The sequence below is a fragment of the Cupressus sempervirens genome, chromosome 6 (genome assembly GCF_028749045.1).
Source record: "Cupressus sempervirens isolate cs-2001-9-10 chromosome 6, ASM2874904v1, whole genome shotgun sequence".
Lineage (NCBI taxonomy): Eukaryota > Viridiplantae > Streptophyta > Pinopsida > Cupressales > Cupressaceae > Cupressus > Cupressus sempervirens.
In genome coordinates, this window is record NC_143123.1 from 224295045 (window position 1) to 224321602 (window position 26558).

The 26558-nt window shown below is 34.5% G+C and overlaps 1 protein-coding gene across 3 annotated transcripts in view; it reads left to right on the forward strand.

Moving 5' to 3' along the window:
* Window positions 1-26558, forward strand: part of LOC149552084 (uncharacterized) — a 266469-nt gene that overhangs the window by 73288 nt on the left and 166623 nt on the right. For all 3 annotated transcript variants that reach the window (XM_089787555.1, XM_089787557.1, XM_089787558.1), the window contains 5 exons: window positions 3-51; window positions 173-284; window positions 396-493; window positions 7413-7492; window positions 14107-14252. In XM_089787555.1, coding sequence (XP_089643681.1) covers window positions 3-51; window positions 173-284; window positions 396-493; window positions 7413-7492; window positions 14107-14252 — 485 coding nt within the window. The remainder of the gene's footprint in view (window positions 1-2; window positions 52-172; window positions 285-395; window positions 494-7412; window positions 7493-14106; window positions 14253-26558) is intronic.

The following is a 26558-nucleotide window of genomic DNA, read 5'->3' on the forward strand; positions in this document are numbered from 1 at the left end:
AGACTTCCAGAACCAATAAAGACTAAGATCAAGGACATTCTTGCAAACAAGGTATTGTAATCGTTGCTTTTATATCTACCTATCTCTGTTTTCTGGCGGTAAGTGGTAAAAATTGAATAGACATGCTACCTGAAACTGAAAGTAGTGAAGCTGTCATGATTTCTTGATAAAGGTTGTCAAGCATTTTATGATTGGGAGACCATCAAATACAAATCGTTCAGAATTTTTGACGCATGCAGAGGTGTTTGCTGCTCTTCTGAGTTCAGAGTTATTTCCCGTCACAGGTGATAATCTAATAGGGTTCTTGATATCTTGAACGATATTATTATTGACTAATAACAAGTTTTCTTAAGTAAGCATGACTGTAAAAAATTGTACCAAGTCTTTTGTAACAGGGGCTGTGAGAACAATTTGTACATTGCTTCAGAAACCTGAGTGTCGCTGTGCTGGTATCACTGTTCTTGGAAAAACAGTAGAGCGATGCGCATCTCTGGTGAGCTCTTCAGATGCAATGCCTATTCAAATTATTTTTTGCAATTTCATTTATGGAAAATTGCTCTCTGAATATTGTGTATTTCATCAAACCCAAAATAACAGTGTTGTTTTGACCGTGAAGGAGAATTCTAGATTATCTCTATGGGTCCTCATTTTCAAAAAGTTATACTTGGAATCTAGTGTCCTATCCCAGTAGTCCCTTTTTCCCTGCTTTAGACAAAGACATTGGAGTTAAAATATGTATAGTTTTTAAGTGGTGAAGAATGCAGGCAATGTTTTTGTCTATCATTGCATTCTTTGAGTTAGCATTTATGTTTTATGTGGTTATGCCCTATTGGCCCAGAAGCATTCTGAATTTTTTTTTCGAAGAATAATATGGGTTAGATGCAATTACATGCCATCCTTAGGAAGTATGTGTTCTTAATGAAATAATTTTCTTTGTGTGGAATTGTTTAGTGCTAATATTTGATATTTTGAGTACCTCTTTAGTTGTATATATTCTAATGTTCCTTCGGCTAATTTCCTCTCTGAAATCTGATTTCTTTTGACATGTTTATGACAGTGGCTGTAATGGCACACCTGCTTGCATTTTGGATATGTTGAGTTGTGCATGCATGCCTTGCTCTCGATTGCTTGATCTATGATCTGCTTTGATGCGTTTTGGATGCCTATGTGGCTTATTATGTGTTTGACTGTCAGTATTGTTGTGATTGCTTGTAATGCATTCATGTAAACAGTTGATATATGCTTATCTGGTTACACCCTATTTGCCACAAAAGCATTTTAAATTTTTATTTTGAAGACTAATTAGAGTTAGATGCAGTTACATGCCATCCTTAGGAAGTACATGGTCTTATTAAAATCATGTGTGGAATTGTTTAGAGCTAATTTCATATTTTAGTACAGTTGTATATATTCATGGTTACCAGGAGACCCGTCTCCCCCCTAAAAGTGGCGTCTCGGAGACCGAGACACGTCTCGGAGACTTTTCGCGTCTCCGGAGACCTCAAAAAAGATTGGAGACTTCATGACGAAGTCTCCTGAAGTCTCCCCGTCTCCTAATCCAAAAAGTGAAGTCTCCCCGAAGTCTCCTGATAAAATATAAATGTAAAATATAATATTAAATAATTTTATATATTTTAGCCCTCATTTAAATGTTTTTAACGCAAAAATCTAAGGTACTATATGAATTCCGTAACAACTGCTTGGTGATGTACGTCACCTACAGGAACACGATACAAGTCTAAGACAACATATTGGAAGCTGTACAGGATTGCAGTAAAGATCCCAAATCACATAAATTTATGCGGCTGAGGAATTAGGGTGCAAAAACTGTTGTTAGTGCATTAGAAGATAGTATTACGTATGTTACAGAAATCTGATATGCAAATGCTTGATAATAGTATTATTCCTCATGAAAACCAAGCATCTATTTGCTGATAAAGACTCAGCGATAACAGTGATAGACTAGAGGTTTTATGTATGTTAACATGAATGTATTTGGTCCCATATTTCTGTTTTTTCAAGAGGATATCATGTTTCAGTTTGATGTATAAGTCGTATTTGTTATTCGTACCTGTTTATCTGCTGTTGGCAATATCCTAGTACCAATATAGGAATCTTTGTTAGTTGAATCTGTGTAACTGGAAAAAAAACACTATTACAAAATGATTTACTCCCTTTTAAACTAAGCAATCCTAACTCTTAGTTAGAAAATAGAAATCCTAAGTGTGTCTCTATGCATGCATCAATGTTGAATAATTCAATAATTTTCACAAATTTTTTGTAGCAAAGCCAATTTGTCAGGTTTTAAAATCTATTTCAGTAATATACTTCTGTATCTGACCGCTTATTATTATTATAATCTTTGACAGTTTGACTCTATGAATCTATTTTAATTTTTAATGTGACAACACTAGTATTATTAATTTATTATTTACTTCAGTCTTTTAGTCTTACGGTATTACTATTTTGAAATTTTGAAATTTTGTATTTACTTTTAGTATTAGACTCTTTAAGTTTAAACTATTAAAAATTTATTTTAAAAAAAAAAAAAAAAAAAAAAATTGCCATCTCCAAGTACCCCCGTCTCCTATTTGAAAAATTGCCGTACCGGTACCAGTACCAGTACCGGAGACCTCAAAGTCTCCCCGTCTCCCGGTGACCTTGTATATATTCTAATGTTCCTTTGGCTAACTTTCCTGTCTGGAATTTGATTACTTTTGACATGTTTATGATATGTTCTGTAACACCGCTCTTGAGCACTTGATCTGTGATCTGCTTCGATGTGTTTTGGATGTCTATGTGGCTTATGGTGTATTTGGACTATCAGTTATTTTTGTGATTGCTTGTAATGCTTGCATTTATTCAGTTGTGCCTAATCCCTTGTCAGGCCCTGATGTGTTTTGTGTCAGGATGTCCTATACAAAGTGAGTGGAAATGATGCTATATTTATTGTTGATCATGACATAAGTTATGGATCTTAACATGCTGTTGAATATTGATTAATTGTTAATTAAATTCGCTGTTGGCATTTCAATGTATTAAGAGATGGATTATTGATACAATTGGATTCACCATGTTTTGAGATGTTGATATAGATGCTAGAAATAAGTGGTAATGTATTTAAAATCAGTTAAATGCAATTAATTAATACTATGTGATTTTTACCCTATATGGAAAATCATGTTTGCCTCAACTATTATATATATTTGTAGAGATATCCTTGTTAGTTGTTTGGTGGTTGCCAGAACTAATTATCAACTCCATTTAGTTCCACAAGTTTGATTGTATGGTTCCTTGGTGGTTAATAGGAAATTCAAATAATATATTGGCCAAATTATTGCCAAACATTACTCACATACTCAATTGAGTGTGATTCCCCATGTGCATACCCGTTAGACTCAGATACCATGTTGGTAATTTCTAGAATGTCCCGTTTCTCTCGTGGTTGGCCAATAAAGGGTGTTGGCCTAGTTTGGGTAAATTCTTTAATGTGGAATTGAATTTTGATGATTTTAGTTGTACTCTAATATTTTGGATTTAAAATGCCTTGTCTATTCATTTTGTTGGCATTTGCCTAATTAGATTGTGTGGTGAATTTTGGGGAATTAATATGCCTTATATATATCATAATTTAAAAACTTGGTATCGGCAATATCTCGGCCAGCCCAAAATTTTTGAAAAATTTGGAATTGGCAAAAAATCGGCACTTTTATCGAACATTTGAAAATATACAATTTCTTAAAATATTCTAAAATCTATTATAAATCTATTTAAATCTATTATAAATCTACTAATATATTATATATTATAATATAAATCTATTATTTAATAATTATCTGTAAAATATATTGCAAAATGAAAATAAAACAATATTAAAGTATATTTTAAATTTAAAATACAGTAAACTTAAATTACTTTTGTCTTTAAAATTGTAAATACTTTAAATTTACTGTATTACTATTTACTATTTAAAATTTAAATAAATACATTAAATTTACTATATTTAAAACTTAATAAAAATTAAATTTAATGTATATCTTTTAAATTTTAAAAATTTAATATTACCTTATAAACCAACTAGAAGTCTGGAAAAAATGAAAAAGTCTATGTCGTGACTAGAAGGCTGAGTGCAGTATTAACAGTGCAACCTTTAACAGTTCCTTGATTATATTTCATTGTTCACCTGGCACCAAATAAAACCCTATCTTACGCAGGCAAAAACGTTACCATTTTTAATAATATGTTAGGTCTTACTGGGCGATTTTTGTCTTATTTAAGCGCGTGATTTGGTAGTTTCTTTAGATAAAATCGTGGCGGATTTATTAAAAATTTGTTGCCAATATTGCGTGTGATTAAATCGTCTGGTATAGCAGCTCGTGAAATATTGCGATTTTGGCAATATTTCACTTTTTTTTTGAACTATGATATATATATATATATATATATATATATATATATATATATATATATATATATATTTTCAATAAAGGTATTTTGTAATGGGTTTTAATATTGGCTAGTTAATTCTTTTTGACACTCTAAGTTTTTTTGCATTTTATTAGTTCAAAAACCCTTTTATGTATAGAATATGATATGATGATTTGGGAAGAATTTTTCTTTGAGATTTTTGTGGGTATTTGCTCTTTGGATTTGGAATGAGAGACTTTGGTTGCTGCTCTTTGGAATCAAAGAATTTAGTGGAGTTTTTGAAGATTTTCTTCTTTTCAAATTTGGGCAAAGTTAAGGTAACAAATTCATACCTTTGTATTTTCTTTATCCTTTCATTTTTGGTTGCTTGCAAATGGACCATAGGATGATTCACAACAAAGTTTTTTTGAAATCAACCCATTTCATTGAGTAGATTTGGAAAGGCCTTGTTTGTGAAATGTTACCATTTCAAAATTTGAATTGGATGGACTTGTTGTGAAATTGATTGTGGGAAAATGGTGTTGGGTAGATAGCAACCAAAGAGTATTCTTAGTTTTTGCAATTTTGCACTTTCATAATTTGATGTTCTTGAAGGTCCTCTAATGGCATTTTCTATTATTCACTGTTTTTTTGGTTTTTGTTGATATGTTTTAAAAGTGGAATTTTATGTTTTTGATGCAAAATAATTTGTGGAATGATACAAAATGTATATGAAATTTTGGTTTGGATTCATTTTCATGTTATTTTGGTTGGTTGATCATCAAATCTTGGACCGAGGAACTAACGTATTTTATAGAGAGGCTAAGTCACAGGGTTCGCCAAATTTTCAGCTTCAAGTTCAAAATTCAGTGAACCCATAGGAAAAGTTAAAAAATCGCTCAAGTTCATCGCAAAATTCATATGGAACAGTTTTTTTGTTGTTTTGTAGGAAATGATATGATATTCGGGTATTTTTAAGGGTTTTCTAGCCCAAAAAAGCTTACAAAATCATGCCCTTTCTCTGCTGAAAATGCAACCCTCTGAAGCTTGCTGAAAGTTGCATGTCTGTTGCATTTGTCGTCGTCTGCATTTTTAGCTTCGGCTATGTCTTCATTTTCAGCTCCGACTATGTCTAACGGCCGAGGGCTTGTCTTTAGATTTTGCTTCAACATGGTCTTTGTCTGCTATCTCGACAGCCAACGGCATAACTGATTTTTTTAGGTTAAGATTCTTGTAGTAAATATTATTTTTATTATTAGGTTTTAATATGTTATAAGATTATAATAATAAATAGTAAATGTTATTTTATTATTTTTTTATTAATGAAAAGATTAAATGCAGGTAAACATTTATACTTTGTGCATATTTTAATTATTTTAATTTGTAAAATGTTTATTTTATACTTTCCTATGTTTTATGTAAAATATTGGAATACTTAGCATATTTTCTATAAATGTATGTTAAATGTAGGAAAACATGTATATTTATTTATTTTAATCTATTAAATATTTATAAATTATTTATGATTATTAATTTATTTATTATTAGTGTACTTATTATTATTTTTAATTCTATAAATACTAAAAATTTCATTTTATTAGTAAAGATTACATTTTATAATCGTTTTATTTTAGTTTTATGTTTTATATGTTTTAAAACTATGCCGAATTTTTTTAGACCTTTTAGACTTGTCGAACTTCATCCGAACTTCATAGTTGTCGAACTCGAACTCAAACTCAAACCTTGTGACTTAGTCAAGAGGAGTCTTGTGGCTTTTGATGATGTCTTGTAAGATTCAAAATCCTTGGATGATCTTGTCTAAGATGTCTTGATCTTTCTCCTTGTTGGATGGCATCTAGAGACTTCAGTCCTACTTGGATTAGCTAGTTGCAACATGATGTCATGTGGTTGCAATTGAGCTAGTGGCCTCTTGTAAGTGCTTTTAGTGTGACGTGGATTAGAAGTGGACGATTTCCTCATCCCATCTAGGTGTTGTTTGTTGAGAGGACACAATTGTAGTAAGTATCAATTGCTACTGAAAAGTCATAATTCCTCTCTCTTGGTACCATTGTTTCTTGTGTCGAGCAGTGCTTCCTTTGCCATTCTTCCGTCATAGTCACCTTGCTTGTGTGATGTTATAGTCTTGTTCTTAGTGCTTTCAGGTCATCGTTTCCCTCGAGGCACTTTGGTGCACGTTGTCATGCAAGAGTGATGCATTGTGTTGTGTCTTAGGTGTTATAGTCGTTAATAATTTGGAATGTTTATAAATTTTTTTTATTCCAAGTTCTCTTTGCTTGTTTCCTTAGATAGTACTAGGTATGGAGAATTTGGTTTGTTAGATTAGTTTGAGCTTCAATAATGATGTATACAATGTAGATAGGTATTTATGTGAAAAAATATGTAATATTACATATGAAAGGATTTGGCAATGCTATATGATAAACTCTCTCGTTTAATATGCTTCTTTGATCTTTTTCTCAATAAAAACCATGAGTGTTATAAGGAGGTTACTACTAGTGATCTCTTATTATATTGGGTAACCAAGAGTTGGTGTCTATTTAGCTTCATGTTTTTTATATTACCATCATTCTGCTCCTTTGGAGATGCTAGGGATCCTAATAAAATAAGAAAAAGGAAACTAGACTGGCTGATTTTGCATAGAACACTAGCATGCTAGGGTTTCAATACCTTAGCAATAAGTTTTTATTTATTGTAACACTATTCATATGTTTGTATTTTATAAGAAGGAACTGGTTTATGAATTGAAAGGAATATTAAATGTGCAGATCTTAGTCCTTATAGAATGTCTAGAATGAATGATTCATTACGATTGCTTGATTTTATTTGTATTGAAAAATACTGGATTATGGATTTCTAAACAATGGGAGTGCCCTTCAGATTGGATGTGATGGCTGAGAACACTGACTTCTGTATTTGTTAAGTTTTTGACACAGATGATTGATAATTACTCATGATTCTGATTTTTAATAATTTGTTTGCTGCAGTTAACTGATAAATGTGATTCAGAATTGTTAGTTGAAGTTATTGCTGGTTTGCGCATTGCCTCAGAGGAAGAAGTATATCAGTAAGTAAATATTTCTGTTCTCCAAAATGAATGAAACCCAGCATTTATTAAGAAGACAAAATAGAAATCCTTTTGAAAGTAAAACTTCTGTAGCAACAGGAAGGCATCAATGTTTACCCACATGGCACAGTTCGTATGACAATCTAGAAATGTAATCCTTTGAAAAACTAGCAGTTTTGGATGGATAAAACTCAGTACTTGTTAGGTTTTACTTTGTTTGGCAGCATTGTGTATCTATGTACCACAGCCTTATGAATCTCTATAATATTTCTCTTATTATATACAGTATTTGTATTTATCAAAAACACATGTTCCCAGTTCATGTCCCGGATGGAATCTGGGTCTGGTTCATACCAGGTCTGGGTACTGGTCTAGTTCTTCCGCAGGTCTGGCCAGTGTCCTGTCAAATGGACCTGGATGCATCCAGGTATGCTCTGCATTCTAAGTGTGTTTGTGATGTCTGACAGAACATCTGAAGGTGTTGATTGGCTTTTTTTATTAATTTGATGTTGAACAATGGATATCTATCATGAAATTTGAGTTTGACAAATTAATATTAAAATAATATTTTTTATGTTTTATGGTGGTTTTGGTTTTTGTTTTAATATGCATTCTATGTTGTGATATTTTGAACCTATTTCTGTTTTTGTGCTGTACGTATGTAAATGTTTATGGTTTTCTATATATATTTTTGTACTGTAACTTGAATGCAAATGCGAACTCAAGCATGAACTAGTACCTTTGTAAAACAAAAAAAAGGAGGAAAAGATTTCTTGATGAGTGACCACTGCAGCATGCATGGTGTAACTCTTCGTATTCCAAGATGAAACATCAAATATGAAATCCTCTCCTGAATAAGGAAGCTTAGATGCTAAACGTATGACAATGTGTGATCAACCAAGACAATGACAAGGTTCCTTCTAATAGTGGGCTAAACTCACATTTATGATGTGATTTTCTGGTGATCACTTGGGGACATGGTGTTCATTCATGGACAAGCTATCAACTATCTACTTGGGAATGATTTGGCTATTGTGGCTCTTCAACTATTCTAATAAAACAAACTGCAGAAAGATAAAGGGTTTAGGGACCTAAGATAACTGTGTAATGTAAGAGACTATTGATGGTGAGGCGAGACTTGAACCAGTCCTTGCTTTGCAAAATCAACTACATAAAGGAGGGTGCTTGCTTTTAAAGATGTGAGGATGATTTTCATATTGTCAACAGTCATTCATATAACCAATGATGGCTTAATTCAAATGAACATCTCCAATTGAAGTTAGATTCATGCAAAAGGTCTAGACTAACCTTACCCTAGTCTCACCATAATTCACTAAGAACAATATCTTCCATTCATCTTCTTCTACTACTATTTCTATTCAACATCAATACAAATCCTAATCTAAGCGAGGAAATGTATAAACCATGCAATACTCCAAGACTTCACAAACATTCTTCATGATAACAACAATGAAGGAGGAATAATTTTTGCAAAGTCCTTTCTATTCTAACTAATCTAATTAACTCTTTTACTAATGAGAAGGCCTGACCTTATAAGTGAGCCCAATTACAATGAATAGCCATGATTGATTCAAGATCAAGGGCCAAGATTAAAGCCAACACAACTCTAATGTAACTATTAGCTACAAGCATTAAATGTATATCCAATTACATAAAGACACCACTTTGTAGGCCAATGAAAAAATTACATTGCTTTTGAAAACCAATGAGAGAATTGGTTAAGTAGAGACATTAAGTGGACTCCACATGTACACTTGTAATGATATCATTCGTTGCTCTTGGACACGTGAAAGTGGCGCCACCTCAACATGCTTACCTTATAAACTTGATTAATTCCTTGGAGATGAAGAAATTATCTCTTGATGCTCAAAATTATCAAGCCTTCAATAGATTGTGATGGCATATATTCCCAAGTTGCTCCATCTTCACAAAATTTCTGATCTTTTGGAAATCTTCTCAGTAAAATGATTTTAAACATGCTTGTATATGAAGTCTTGGCTTCTTGAACTTATTCTTGTAAGAGTGATGTAGGCGCTTCATGATATTGAATCTTTCGAATTGAATTTGGATTTCGGAAGGAAATTCAATTTGGTGATGATATTCTTCACTTGTAAATTTTTTCATTCTCCTGATTCTTTGATATCCATCTTGTTTTTGATCTTGAATTTGTATCTTCACTTTAATCGTCAATCTCAAGCATCATCTTCTTGTCCCCTTGATGAATGGCCTACCATTTGTAGATATTTGAATTCATGGGTTCTCCATTTTGTCCTTGCTTAAGTTTTGAGGTGGAAGCCACCTTTCGCTTGAATCCTTCACATGGTCATCTTCTTTGGTCCTACCACAACCCCTCTCTCCACGAGCATCTCCAATTTTGCTTGCAAAACAAGAGAAAAATTCCCCATATTAAGCTCACAAAATGGTAAGTGTGAACAACACTAAGATATTTTGATAATAATAGTTCATATGATATTAACTTGATATAAGTTGCATTTGTAAGATAGTTGCCTATTTCTGACTTTTAAAATTCTGATCTTCAATCCTCTGAGACCTAACATTCACTCATCCAACATACTCTTAGAAAACCTCCACACTTCATTGAAATGCCTGAGAGAAGTTTTGAGTTTGTTCTTTCTTCATTATCTGATTTTTATTCTCCATTATACATTAATTTATCAGCTTATCAATTTGGGAGGCAAGCTGTTCAAGCTTAAATATTGGGTGAGATTTTGGGAGGCCAAATAGTAGCTTGTACATGGGGAGCTCAGATTCTGACCTCTCCAAGTGCTAGGCTGTACATGGGGAGATTGGATTCTGACCTCTTCAAGTACAAGCTGATTCAAACATTCATTTTCTATATTGCCTGCTACACTTGAAATCTTCCACTTGCTTGGAATATGGTGATTTAGATCGAGTTTCAGTTTATCTGAGATTAAATCATAAGATTTTTGTCTAAGATCTGATTTTCATGACCTTGAGGGGAAAGTTTCCCCCTCTACCAGCCTAGATCAGACTTATGATACATGAAAATGCCCATACTTATGCTGGGAATTGATATGACGTCTAAGTGTGGTCTTTCCTTCAGGGTGGAAATTTGGAGGTTGAAGGCTTGGGGGGTCGGATTCAGACCTCTCTAGGTACAAGGCTGTACACAGGGAGGTCAGATTCCGATTTCTCCAGGAACAAGCTCATTCAAGCTGCCTTTCAATTGAATCCATGTTTTCTTGCCTCCAAATAACTCTAATTCTTTAACTCCTTCAATATGATGACTTTCGATGTTGATTTCACCTTGAAACTTAAGACCTGATCATGTTGTTTCTCCTTAATTGCAGATCTGATTTTGGTGTTTTTCATGAAAAAGTCGATCTTCAACCTTCTTGAATTGGATTTATTTGGTGGAATCCTGATTTGTGCCTCGAAAACTTCATATTACAAGGCAAGAAGTCAAATGGAATCGAAATTTGATCAAGATTAGAGGGCAGAATTTTGGGGGTTCAAGTACAAGCTCCAAGTTGCCCCGAGTCGTGGCTTTCAAAATGCATGCTTGTCTATGCAATTCCACGAAGTCACCCCTCCTTTCATGATCATCCTTCTCATTTACTTCCCAAAAGATTTCAAAACCTCATGTTTTCATGTTCCAACCTTCCCTTTTGGTTTAGTCTTGTCTTGCATTCTCATGTAGACTTCACACTGCATAATTGTCTCCATCGTCTTCTTGATTAGCTCTTCAAATCCATTTACCACTATATTTCTCTCTCTCTTTTGGTGACTAGATCTCAATCTTTCTATATGCCTTAACTCTTGTGCGGACATGAATTGCATCCAGACTTCATCACTTCAAAGCTATTGACTTGGGTACTCTGACATCACCATCAATCTAAGGCCAACTAAGACCCCTACTACTACCAAGCGAAAAGAGGGGGTCTCCATTTGCAATGGGATGATGGCGTGAAAAAGTCACAACAAGATTCTAGGAAGAAAATTTGACCTTCTAAATCAAATTACATAAAGATCTAGTGGTTTGGTTACTAGGAGAAGAGATTGAATATTGATGTAGGCCCATCGACCATTAGAAAAATATCTTTATTGAATTAGTGAAATTTGGGCATCATTGTTGGATTCTTGATTGACTGATAGATATGCATACACATGTAAATATATTAATGCATGTTGTCTTGTAGTTCTTGTAGCTAAGTGTTCTCTGCTAATGCCATATCCTTTGGTGCATTTTTTTTATTGTTGTTGCAGTTTTTGACTTAATGTTGCAAAACTATCAAAGCTTTTCTAGGGTGGATAGAGCTCAACATTAATTTTGTTGAGTAGCCTTTGTGTGTTAGAATAGGATCAGCATTATATGTTTAATAAGAGTTCGAAACCTCATGCCAAGAGATTGAGAAACATGGAATAGATTATTTCATTACAACACTTTCGTACAAACTCGCCCATATAAACTAGCTGGAATAGAGTATTTCATTCAAATAATTAAATTTGATTGTTCAAAAAAAATCCACTTTAATTGTTTTGTGAAAAACAAAATATTGCAATAAGCTACATATTAATGCCAAAAAAATTATTTAGAATGTTGAAACACCCAAATGTTGAAATCTAAGCTTGAAGTGTAGTTGTAACATTCAATACCGAAAGGATTTTGTCCTTACATTTAGCAAGCAAACACAAGTCTACTTTGCAATTTTGGGTTTGTTGACTTGATATATATAAGTGATCCAAATTGATGATCGCCTTATATAGAGTTTAGATGCCTAGCATGGCCCACTTGCGTTGAGAATCATTTTGATTATTGTCAGTGATGTCCCCAATATTATTAAATAAATTAGTCTAATAGTCTTTTTTACGTGGCCAACAATTAATTTATTTATCCCTTGGGCCCACTCATTATTTTATTACTTGTAACGTATCGGTCTATCGATGCTTTTTGTAATCCTTTGGGAAGTTTTCCTGTTGTAGGTTGTTGCAAGCATATTATTTGGATTATTTCTTTGTATTGTGATTTCCTGTTGGAGTTCAAGTGTTGTCTGCCATTTTGGAAGTGTAAGATCTTCCCTACTTGGCGCTTGCAGTTTTGGTGGGATTCAACCCTCACTCTATTCCATTCCATTTCATTCTCTGTACTACTTGCTCCGAATTTAGCACATCTGAAGTGCCATCTTTGTCTGGAAATATAAATTCAGCAATACATTGCATATATTTGTGACTTGTCTCTCTTGTTGGCACATATTCGTGTGTTTGGTGGATATCATATTTTCGCACTAAGATTTTGCATCATATATTACATTATTCATTTCTTGGCATACCTTATCCACTTACCTGTGTCTCCTTCTGTATGCTGAATTACCTCCACATCTACCCCTTTGGTAAGGCTCCCCTTACTATATGTCTACATCTTCACCTCCATATGACCCTCCTTGTTCCCTCATCACCACTTCACCTCACCATACAAACTGATAGGAACCACTTTCTTATGGTCTTGTGGCCACTACATAGTACACCAACCTCTCCAAGTCAAGAACCGTACATTATGTACAACTCCTGTCATCCCATACACCTCTCCAATTACCATCGTACGGTCTCTTTCTTTCTATACCATGCAATTCAAGAGCAACGCCCTCGTACACTCCTCCATCCTTGTTTTAACGTTCGTGTATTTATCCTTGTCGTACGACCGACAAGTATTTGGGACATTACATGGTCATTTATATTCAAATTTGGGTCTATTGATAGCAGCTATAGTCTACGGTGATGATTAATGAATTCCTTTGTTTGAATGGAATGTTTTTGTGAAATATGTTAGAAAGTGAGGTTTCAATCAAATGCTTTCTAGTAAATTTAGTAGAGAATACTTGTGAGATTCAACATTGGGAGTTTTGGAATATAGATGCTTGAAGAATGTAATATTGTGGAGTTCTAGGGATTCACTTATAGAAGGATGCAATGGTAGAGGAAGTAGAAATTAGGGCTTGGCAAATTTGAGTGCAAAAGAAGGATTCAGCTAGTGGGTTTGTAACTGAGAAGGGAGTGGGCGGCTAGGGATCAAGTTTCTTGGATATCTGATCCAAATGGGGAAGTGGCGATTGGAAAAGAGGTATGATACTATGATAAAGGGTGAACCTTATCCATCAATGAGAGTTTTGTGTCCACTTCAACGTGTAGTATTTCCAGATGCACTTCCTTCTCCTACAGATGCTATGGTAGGCCTTGGGTATTTCAAGTCTTTCAATCTAAGTTGCCTATTCGGGTTAGGTAGGGGAACATATATATTTATGTGTAGCACACGCTTGTATATATGTGTATTTATGTATATTGAGAGACACACTTACATATTCACACACATTGATATACATATGCATATATGTAATTGTCTGCAATATCAATGCTATATACCTGGGGTAAGTACTATATATTATCTTTATTTAACTAGATTTGCCTGACATTTTTTATGTATATTGTGAGTTAGTGGACATAGCATGTGCTAGATCTCACGATTATATCTTTTGTATTGGCATATATGGATACCTCGTGTTGTATTTTTATTACTTGCATTTATAGTGAACTAATGTAAAATTTGTACCTTGCAGAACTGATATTCAGTACATTGTGTCAAGAATGGGATGGATTCAGCTATTGCAGACTGGAAGTTTTCATCATGGAAAAGTTCTGACCCCTTCATTACACTCTCTTTATGGGTCAACTGAAAGGATCTTGGATCAGGGACTTACTCATGGTGTAGTATTTAATTTGATAAAAAATTAATTTAAATTCCAATTGATATTTCACAAATGAATTTTATTTGGATTGAAAAATATTTTAGATATGATAGATCATAAATTGCAAGCTTTGGATTAAGGTTTTACTCTGTCAAATTATTGGGTGTACAAAACTTGTTGGCTGTGCATGGGTATTTGATTGATCACAGATTGTGAGCCATATGGATGGAAAACATCTGATTCCTACTGAACTAACATCTTGTACTTCATGCCTGACTAATTTTGTAAGATTGAGGTATTGGACATCGTAAATGGGCATAGTTGTAGAACCCAATTAGCCAAATTTTTAAAATGAAGAGGCACAGTCCATGGAAAAACCAAACCACCAAATTAGCTAAGCTGTTTAAAATGCCAAAGAGTAAACGTGCTTTCGCTCAATTCACCTATGTTTCTTCAATTTTAAATTTATTATGATAGACTTCCCTTTTTGGCTTTATTGGGCAATCCATTTATATGATGTGAAAGATGAGAAATTCCATTGACATCACCTTTCTTTGGAGGTTAGATGTTTGTTAGAATCAGGATTGAACTTGTTGAAATACATGAAGTGCAAAACCTGTAGGGTATATTTAGGCATCCAATTGATGTGTCCACTGAAGGCATTTCAATGAAAAGTTATGTATTCGTACTAATACAGTGAGGGACACAGTTGTAAAACCATGGAGTAGCCTAATGTCCAAACTGAAGGGGAGGAGTGCTTTAAAAAGGTCAAAAGATTACCAGTGTGCTGAAAATAGCAGAGATAAACCATTCTGATTTGGGTCTAATCTGTTTGACTTTGTTTGTGTGCTACCATGCTTTTGACCATCCATTATTGCTTTACAATTCATAAATATGAAGTGGAAGGCATTGTAGTGACTGCTTTTCCTTGGTGATCGGTTTTACTGATTCATGTATAGGAGGACTGATGCCATTTTTACCTCAAATACAATATTGACAAATGGCAAGATTATCTTTTTCCTTATAGTCATGTGCGCTGGTCAGAATCCAATTCCTGTGTTACCAAAATCATAGCGAGAATGCTATATAGCATTTCTTGTAGGGTTCCTGATTGAAACAACTTAATTTCGTCTGCAACAAGGACCATTTTTTGGTAGGTTTCGCATATTACAGGTGAAACACAATAATATTAAAAATCTATATCAAATATTATAAGAAACAAATGTTAAATTCAGGAAAAGCTACCCAATGCTAACGTCAATGGTGTAAATTAATAATACTAAACTATACTACTGTTGTAATGTTTCCATTCTGAAATAAGATTTAATAATAATAAATAATGAAACTTGGGGACTCGCACCCTCCCCAAAACCTCGAAGCACTTGTACCTAGGACATCCTTGTATCCGCCATTCCACAACCATGGCTCCCCCCCCTGAGAAGGGTACTTGAATTTGTAATTAAATTTTGATTTTTGAATGTTATTGTTGGGTATCTACTAGGTTACTATGTTGAATGTTCAATGGTTTTGCTTTGTGTTGCAATTTTACTATGTTAAAGTATTTCGATTTGGTATGCTATACTGAAACATCATTTCATAACTAGTTCTATATATATAGTATACAATATCCCCTTGCTGTCCCACCCCTGTTGCCGTCCCCCCATTGTTCCAAATTGAGTCCTTTTGTCCCCCTAGCCCATTGAGAGTATTGCGATAATAGATATTTTCTATCCCCCCAGCGCGTTGAGATATTGCGATAATAGATAGTTTCTATTATCTCGTTTTAGTATCTAATGGTTATCTGTTGTAGTCTTTTATAAATATTAGAATGTTTCCAATATTTAGTTTTCTATTTCTAGAATAGAATGTTTCTATTCTTTACGATTGTTTCTTAAGGAAACATCGTTCAGTCTCTTGTATAAATTGATCTCTTGATCATTGTTTATAACAAACAAATATTTTCCAATTACTTTGTAATATGGTATTAGAGTCAACATCCTAAGTTTTTTCAGAAAATAACTATAATTTCTTGGTTGAAATTATTTGCTTTTTATTTCGAAATTATTTACATGCATATTTGCTTCCAACTTTCTCTATAATTCAACTAGGTTTTCCGTTCTGAGAGATTTGAATCCGCCGACTTCTCATTCTTGGTGGGTTTATTGAGAGCTCAACTGGGTGGTTGTCAGATTTTTCTGGGTGCCTCGATTGTCATGCCACAATTTTCGAGCCAGCCAATCCAAAAATTGACAACATATTCTTTGTGGGTATTTCAAGCTCTCTTCTGGGCCACTCTTCAAATTTTCTGGGTCTCTACTTTTTGAGGGTTGCATGTACTTGCATGTTGTTTGCATGTGCTGCTTTACCATGCAAAGTCTCGTGTTTTGTGTCCCTTAAAATTCTGGTGAGTTTTCATAATTTTTTCTCAAAAAAATAAAAATTTGATGGGTTTTCATATTTTTACCCAAAATATTCTTATGGGTTTTTATAAATTTTCCCTTAAAACTTTCTAATTCTGTAATTCGGAAAGATGTTGGGGATTCCTTTGTGGGTTTGCAATTTTTTCCTCAAAAATTATTAGTTGGGTTTTATTGTTTTTCTTAAAAAAAATGAAGCTTTCTAATGTTGGGTTTTGATTTATTTTTGACCTCAAAAATCATGTTGGGTTTTGATTGATTTTTCACCCCAAAAATCGTGTTCGGTTTTTTCGATTTTCTTCTAAAAATCATGGCTTTTTGTAGTTTGTTTTGGAGTATTATGCTCATCTACAAAGTTTTGGAGCATTATCCAAAGTACCATCAACAGTCTTCTCAACAAACATCCTCTGCTCCAGATTCAGAAGGCTCTTGGAAAAAGAACATTCAGTGCAACTATTGCCACAAGTATGGGCACATGAAGGTTGAATGTTGAAAGCGCTTAGCTGCCCTATGTAAGCAATTTGGTTTGCAGCCCACAACAAATAATGCAGAGCCCCTTGAGTAGACGAAATCTGCCTTCTACGCTTTTTGACAGCTTTGTGCTCTAGATAGATTAACCATTAAAGGAGGGTATTACAATAATAGATAGTTTCTATTATCTTTGTTTAGTATCTAATGGTTATCTATTGTAATTTTCTGTAAATATTAGAATGTTTTTAATATTTAGTTTTCTGTTTCTAGAATAGAATGTTTCTATTTTTAATGATTATTTCTTAAGGAAACATCATTCAGTCTCTTGTATAAATTGATCTCTTGATCACTGTTAATAACAAGCAAATATTTTCCAATTACTTCGTAATGGAGAGCAGTAGAGAACCGCATGTTGCTTGAGATTCCCTTGTGGTTACATCCACCATGGGTGTTGTTGGTGATGAGTTAGATGACAAGCATTATATTCAAAACTATGATAGTCAGCTATTGATTGAGGTGAGCACTTTTTATTGCCACTGCATAGGGAGTACTCATCACACTTTTTTTGGTCAACACATGGAGGATTTGATGATGCATCAATGTGGATTGGCTTCGAGGTTGGAGATAGTTGTGGTGTTGCAAACACCTGTGTTTTGTATGTCCACATAACAGATGGATGTGAGATCAATTCTCTTTGGGACTCGAGTGATGACAGGGTTAGCATTGTAGTTTGGGGCGGTTCCATTTGTTGGGTTCACCATTTTTGGCATGATGAAGTTGAGATCAGACTTCAGCAGCAGAAGTTTTGAGGATGTAATTCTTAGGAGGTTCCTATTGAGAGTTTGGATCCTTCTAGTGCATCAGGATTATGGACAGAGCTCACTGACGAGTTTCAGGTGTTTACACAGTGAGGAGTGCTATTACTTTGCTTGAAGTTTAAATATTTGCAAATTCCCTTGCCAAACTTGCCTGACAAAAAGCTTATTTTTTATATTAAATTTGTAAAGCAAAACCAAATCTTTCAAAAACATAATCATTTGCAAGTTGGTGGTTATATAAACCTTTGGGGTTACTACACAATAAGCTAATACTGGTTATAAAATATAAATATTGAATCAAAACATTCTTAAGAGATAAGAGATAATATATATACATACGTAGTATTAATTTTAGTTATAATAGTGAAATCAGAAGTTTGTATGTATATATATATATATAAAATTGTCAAATCAGAAATATATATACAACATTTATATATAGATTATTAATAATGAATTAGAACTATATATGGACTAATATATATTCTACATTTATATAAAATCTATCTGGTAATGATTATGAGTTTAGAACCATATATTTATAATTTATGTTACATCACACACACGCACACACATCTAATAACAATAATGGCATAGGGTTATATTTATGATATGTTATATATGTGTATATATCATTGATATATAAGACAATTACACACACACACTGATATGTGTGTGTGTGCAGCCGATTCCTAAAACACTCGCTAATACCAATAAGAAGATAGGTGTGCTTGTCAGTGATGAAGTGATACTGAGTGATGTAGGAAGATACTCCCAAGACGGGACAAGGACATATACCATAAATGCTGGAGGTTGTAGCCCCGATATAGGTAATGCATATATGTGTCACAAATTCCTTGTGGGAACCTACTCGCAAATGGTTTTCAAATGCCCACAAACACGTAATTTCCACATTTTCTTAAGGTTGTTGATTAGGAGAGGAGTAAGGAATTAACACTTATGTATTATAAACAAAGTTCCCAAAATCAGAATTGATAAAAAAAGTTCCCAAACTCGGAATCAGCTTGGAATCGGCAAGGCCGATTCGACTTGTGAATCGGCTATGACTCAGCTACAACTCGATAAAATGAAAAACCCCTTGAAATTTAGAGATTTTAATGGTTTAATACTTAATACTTGCACCTTTTATTGAATATAACTTAAAAACACTATAACATCATCAAATAGAAGATAACATGCATAAACAAGAAACTTAAATGATTAATCCATCACATGCGTAAAATGTAAATTTTAGCTGAAGTAAATTGAAAACATAAGATCATATGACATGTCACATAGATATATAGAATTATAAATGTTGTGAAATCATCATTGTATGTAAGATCCATAAAACGAATGACATCAAATCATAAATGTATGTAAGATCCATGATGATGAAAGTGAAAAGGTAAGATTGTGAACAAAAAACAAGTCTCTTTGCTCAACTCTAGCTCAAGCCTCATCCTCATCCTCATCATCATCCTCAAGTTCGGCTGCAACCTTAGCCTTAGCCTCTGAGTATCCTGTTTGCCTACTAGCCAGGCATCTAAGGTAGGTCCTAGAGGCCCAAGTAGCCATAGCCCTAGCATTGTATGTAAGATCCATAAAAGGAATGACATCAAATCATAAGTGTATGTAAGATCCATGATGATGAAAGTGAAAAAGTAAGATTGTAAACAAAAAACAAGTCTCTCTGCTCAACTCTAGCTCAAGCCTCATCCTCATCCTCATCATCATCCTCAAGTTTGCCTGCAACCTCAGCCTTAGCCTCTAAGTATCCAGTTTGCCTACTAGCTAGGCATCTAAGGTTGGTCCTAGAGGCCCAAGTAACCATAGCCCCAACATGTGGACTCAAACAACACCAACAAAGCATGTGTCTATGGTTGTGCATGCACGTGTTTGTTTGCTAGAATGTGCTCTATCCTCCTTTGCCATAACCGCAACCTCAGCCACTTTGACTTTGGATCGATCTCCTACAGAATGAACAAAGACAAGATCATTCAACCTCTGCTCAAACAACATATTTTGCCTCTTCGAGTGGAAATGCTCAAACATGTACCAATTGCACTCACATCCAGAAGTGTTGCCTGGCTGACTCAAAATACGAATGACAATTTTTGAAGATTTGGGGCTGAGGGCCCAAACATTTGCCACCATCTATATGAAATAAAGTAAAATAAAAACAATTAGTCTCATTTACAAGTACAACTTTAAGGCTAAATTACAAAATTAAAAATTAAAATGCATAACTTATAAGCCATAAACTTAAGAATTTATTATTTTTACAAAGGTGTAATAATGTTTGAGCATCCATGCACATCCTCCTAGAGAAAATTGCCCCTTCTTATTATTATATTTGCCTAGCTCAATGGTTGTAGCTGAGGCATTGCCATCACTACTCAACTTTTGCATCGCTGAATTTAAGCTGGTTAGATCCTTCTTATCCACCTTGAAGTCAGGGAGGAACCAAAATGCTAGATTCAAATTATAAGTTGCTACGTGGATGGGCCTATGGAGCTGATTCTACTATCTCCTATCAATGATCCCAAGTGGGGGCATACTTCTTCTGCACTTCTACATATTGGGCTCTAATGGCCTCCTTGGCCCTATCCATGCCCTCATATATATAGCCCATAGTGGGCTTCTCCCCTTCAACAACTTGTAGGAGACATACATGGGGTTCAATGACTTGCAATTATATTCAAAAAAATATTAGAGTTACATAAGATAAGATAACAATATTAATGTCCAACAAGAAACCACAAGGGTTTATGGGACTGAGCATACAAACAAAGGAGCCGACCAAAGTAGGTTCACCAAATGGTGTCTTAGAAGAAACAAAACAAGAGACACAACCAGAAAAACCAAGGTAAGGATTAAGGATCATTCCTTGATATGAAGAAGTCAGCCATAGAAGGGTAGAGCCGTGAACGATCAAGAGCCACGGATCCATGTCGGTAGCCACTAGATAGGTGTCGCTGCCTGGAAGGATTGGTACAATGCCAGATCGATCTGGAGTGAATAGTGCTGGATGGCCTTTTTGCCCCTCGTGGAGAAGAAAGGTGAGAGAAAAAGGCGATGATGAGCTGTTCTGAAATATGGCCCTGAGGTATGAATGACTGCATGGTATGTTCTCGGAGTTGGGTGGCCTCTTGTAGGTAAAGTGCAAGGCACCGTTGGTCAATATAAGTAAAGAATGCTGAAAGAGAAAAGCAATCTCTGAATAGGCAATAAAATCTCCCTTTGATCTCATAGTAGATATTTGATCTCATAGTAGATAGGATAGTGAAATATAAAGTGAGTCTTAGTCTCCACTTCAGCTAAAATACACAGTCGATAGATACGGTCCTCTCTAACCATATGGTGGTCAGTCTGAACCCGAAGACGATGAGAGCCAACATTGAATGAGTACAAAGAGAATCTCAAAGCGTGACTCCAACGTCAATACAGATAAGCAAGGTGGACAATAATATCATTTTGGATCTCAAGAAAATGCTCAACATAGAAGGCCATCTTCGAACGTAATCCACCAGGAGGATTACGCCCGGTAGTGATAATGTATTTTCTATAAATATCCTGTCTGATATTCTCATTCAATTGCTGACATGAAGGAAGGAGGTGAGCAGGAGCATCCAATGAAAACTGGTAAGGAGGGAGACGATAAATCTCGATCCTAATCGAACTCAAGAGAGAGGTGGCCTGAGCATACCAACAACGAGATCTAGTGCTAATATCAGATCTCATAATTGTAACAGAAGAACAATATGCCAAATGAGAATATTTGTGTTGGTCAACAACCGAATCCGTAAAGCCTCAAAGCCCATGGAGAAATCGGGTCAAGTAAAAAATGGCCACAAGTTTGAAAGTATGAGCTCCAAACTCGGCTAAAACAATGTTGTGGGGGATGAGTCTATGACATCTGATGATATGCCATAAAAGCAAGGTCTGAACACGCTCAATAGAGGCCCAATTGGAAGCAAGAAGAGAAGGTCCCCAAACCATCGAGCCATAGAGAATAGTCGGCCAAATCAAGGAGTCAAGGAGGGATGACTTGGACAAAATGTCCTGAAAATGGTGTCTTAAACACTATCTCTCGAGCACGGACAAAGAGCCCATGCCCTTACTAACTCTTGACTGAATAGCCAGTTTCAGGCTGAAGCGTGGTCCTGAGAACTTCACCCCTACATACATGTAAGAAAAAGTAATCTCGATCTCCTGACCTTGAAAGAAGAAATGAAGGTGAGAGGTCTTCAAACAATTAAAGATCATGACCTGAGTCTCGGCCAAATTGACCACGAGCTGACACTGATCACAGAAAGAAGCAAAACCATCAAGGAGTCTCTGCAAACTGTCAAGAGAAGAGGCCAAGAGAACAACATCATCAGCAAACAGAAGAATGGATTATTAAATAATTAAATACTAAATACTAAATGTTGAATTGTAATAAATTTACCTTCAATATTTCTTTAGAAGGTGCCCAAAAACTATCCTCATCAAAGACGCAACTCACGAGATCTATCCTTGCACTGGTTGTAGCAAAGGAAGAGGAAGTCCACTCCTATATGACAACCATCCCCCTCAATTCTTCTCTTGATGTCAACAAGGATTGCAGTGTTATGAAATTGGAGGCAAATCTCGTGATACCAAGACAAGCTAATTCCCTTTGCCCTATGTGTCTCCTCACTACGTTGAGGACCAATGCATGATTGTAGATAAATTCACAAATATTTTTGCCCCTTTCTATGCATGATTTGACCCACTCAAGCTTACAAATGTCCTCCAACATGAGGTCAAGGCAATGGGTTGCACAAGGAGACCGAAATATTGTGGGGTGCCCCTCCATCAAAACTTTAGTTGCAACAATTTTAAATTTATTAGAGATTACATATGTTAAGAAACTTATAAATTAGATTAAGGAAAGTTCAAATAAATTTATAGATGTCTTTCCATCAAAATTTAAAAACTTAAAAGTTTACCTGCAACAACATAATTTGTTACATTATCTGTTGCCACTTGCAACACATTCTCTTCCCCAACCTCTGCTATGACTTCTTCAATAACCTCACATAATTTTGTGGCGTTTTTAACATGAGCTAAAGCATCAATAGATTTGAGGAACATGGTGGATCATACAAAATTTAAATAGAGAAAAATAATTAATTATCATGGACCATTATCAATCAACAAATCAAAAATTAAATTATTCAATCACGATTTGCAATGAATGTAAGAATGTAGAATGATCAATCATCTCCATAGGAAACAATAAAATTTAGGAGTGTTCTATTCCTCATATCAGTCCAACCATCAGTCATAATGGTTCAACCCTTTTTGGTCATGCCTTTTGGTGGTCCTCTATCTCAAGCTTCATATCCTTTACCATTTCATCAAAGAGGTAGCCACTCAACTCAACATCAATAAGGGCTTTAAAACCAACACCACAAATAATTACAATATCTATCATGCCTTGTCATTAAGGAGACCTGTCACAAATAGATTATGATTAGATGACAAATTATTATGTAATATGGATTTATGATTACACAAGTAGAAATAATAAAAATTTAACTTTAAATTTAAAGAAAACAATTAAAAAGGAATTAATTACCTAGCTGCAATAAATAAAATGTCGCAAAAGTACCAAAATTTGTAAATTTATTTTCTGGCAGCATCATGAATCTCCTTGGTCCAACCTTTGCTCTTAAGCGAGGGTTTTGCACCAGGAGTAGTGTGCGGCACAAAGTAACTATCCAATCTCAAGTACTGCACTCTAGGTCCAAATGTAATAAGGTTAGTATCAGTAGTAGAACGACTAGCGCTAACACTAGCACTAGGATGAAAGGGAGGCTAGAAAGAACCCTTTCTAACACAACTTGCGGATGTGGGAGCATGGGAGCCAATAACACTTCATTGTTGAAGTCGTCTTTTCTTATTTAACTTCTCGTGTTCATATGTCTCTAATTGCACATAACAAAAACTTTTTGCCTCAACAGTTTGTTGCATGCACAAGGTAACATCGTGTCTAGGTATGCCAACAATATGGTATTTGAATCTATAGATGCCACCGGAATTTACATTTTCACAAAACATACATTTTGTTTGATGTTTTTTTCTTTGAGGAAATTCATTGGTATATTTCCAAGCCTCATCCTTTTTAGGCATCGTGAAAAATAAGAGTTAAGGTTGCTGCAATAAAAATATTCAAATTCTTACAAAGTTAAACAATAAACTAATTAAAAAACCAGCAAACCCTAATTTTTTTTGAGAAAATTATAAATACATGTTTACAAATTTGTTCTAAAAACATTGTAGGATTTCCAATTTTGCACTTTGCAATGTAATAAAAAACATTCAAGATTTACAAATTAAAACTAAGAAAATTTAACAACAAATGAAGAATACAAGTCAACACCTACCTCTTGTAAATGAGTTGAGTGTTTCTATTGACTTCTTAATGCTCCCAATGCAAACTTATGGTCTCCCCAAAGTGATTTGTGATTTCTTTGATGCTCTTCTTTCTTGCTGGTTGCAAACCTATGGTTTCTCTTTTCTCTTCCTCTCTCTCACATTTTTCCTCCCTTCTTGTCATACTAAACAATTAGAAGGTCTTTCAGGGTAATAAGGAAATGGGATGTTAAAAAAATTAGATAAAAGCATGTGATTTTTTTTTGTTTTTAACTTATCCAATAAGTCTTCCATATGACCGAGTAATGCTAGTGATTTCTGGTGATTTTTGACAAGTTGCCTAACTTGGCAATTCATGGCGAGTAATTACTGAGATGTTACAATGAGTTAGAAAAACTTGGCTTGGCTTGTTCGTATTGTTGAATCACCAAAATCGCCTGAATCACGACGATTCTGGAGACTCTGATTATGATTCAATGATTGTTCCTTAATTTGACTCAAATACCTATGAGTGAATGTTAATCCTTGGGCAATTGGCATTCTCTTAGTAGGGAACATTATAGGTTGCCATTTTGAAATACAATCCAAACCCTAAGTGGAAATCTTAGAGCAAATTAAGGTTGGTCCTAGTTAGGGACATTACAACTATTGGAGAGTTTTCTACATCATTTGGTAGTTGGTGAAGGCGATTTTTCTTCCTTTAAGTAATCCATTTTTTTTAGCTAGCATCTATAACAGATTGAATATCACATTCTTCTTGTGGATTACTAGTAGCTATTCATGACTTCAATATTAGTATTTTTAATATTAATATTTCTGAGCTATTTTTTCGTTCTTTTGGTTTTCCTTTTCACAAGATCAAGTGTCAGAATAAATTTTCTAGAGCAATACTTAAAAATGCATAATTGCACTTCATCTATACCCCAAAAAATGTGATCCCATGTTGTAAAATGTTTTCCAAGTTACAAGGTGTATAAAGTGATGAAAGAGCAACTTGAGTTGTAATTTTACATTACCAAAACATAATTAGGCATATTTAGGCACAAGCAGGTTGAATAAAGTGAATGTTCTTTGACGAATTTGTCAGTTCGGGTTCTTTTCCAAGTTCGAAGTTCGAGAACCGGTTCGCAAGTTCAATAAAATTTTGGAAAGGGGTTTGGGTTCGTTTGGGTGGGTTAGTACAAAAACATATATATATATGTATGTATGTATGTATGTATGTATGTATGTACATTTTTATGAAGCATGAGTTATAATTAGAATGTAGCATAGTAGCATAAACACATTTAAAGTTTAAACAACAAAAAATTTAAAACACCAACCACACACCAATCACACTAAGAACCTAAACACACCCTAGAATTCATTGTTTTTATAAAGTTTTAAAGATATCCATGCTTTATTTTGCCATCTAGTTCCCTTTTCCTCTCCTTCTTGGTCTTCATTGATACCTATCCTACTGCATCCGGTCCCATATATCATACAGTTATTGAAAACGATATTTGTAAAATTATACCTTTACAAAAATAGCATTTACACAATTGAGTGACAAGAAAATCCAAACAGTCCTGTGAATTGGACTAATAGCATCATCAAAAGAATGATATATCGTGCAAATTAAAAACAAAAATAGAAAAGACAATTCTTAAGATTCAAAGCAGCATTCGGAATAGTAAAATTGAAAATTTTCTACCACAACGATCCTTGTTCCATAAGCTATTATAAAAATCAAATCTGTACTGTCTACATCACATATAATATTGAAGCAAGCTGTGTACTATAAAGTAGAAAACAGATAGCAGAACGTGAAGAAATCTAAGGGTGTTAAGCAATAACTAAGAGTCTTGATATACAAACCTCATAAGTAAATCTTCATCACAATAATAAAAGAATCTCATAAAAATGATTCAGCTTAGTTGCAAGTTCGAAATTTGAAGGTGGTTCGCCCAGGTTCGAACCAGATCGAACCAGGGGTGCAAAAATCACACCCTGGTCAAACCAAGTTGGAATTGGACCTGAACTTCGAACCAGTTCGAACTTTCCTGGGTTCGGGGTGGGGGGGGGGGGGGGGGGAGGTACCTGTGCAACTTATGTGTTTGATCACGAGTCTCATTTCAGCTGAAATGAAAGCTTATGAAGGTGCCATAATGAAGAGGGCATAGAAGGTTTGGGCAATAGTAACTTGTGTTAAGACAACCGGGGCTACAAAACA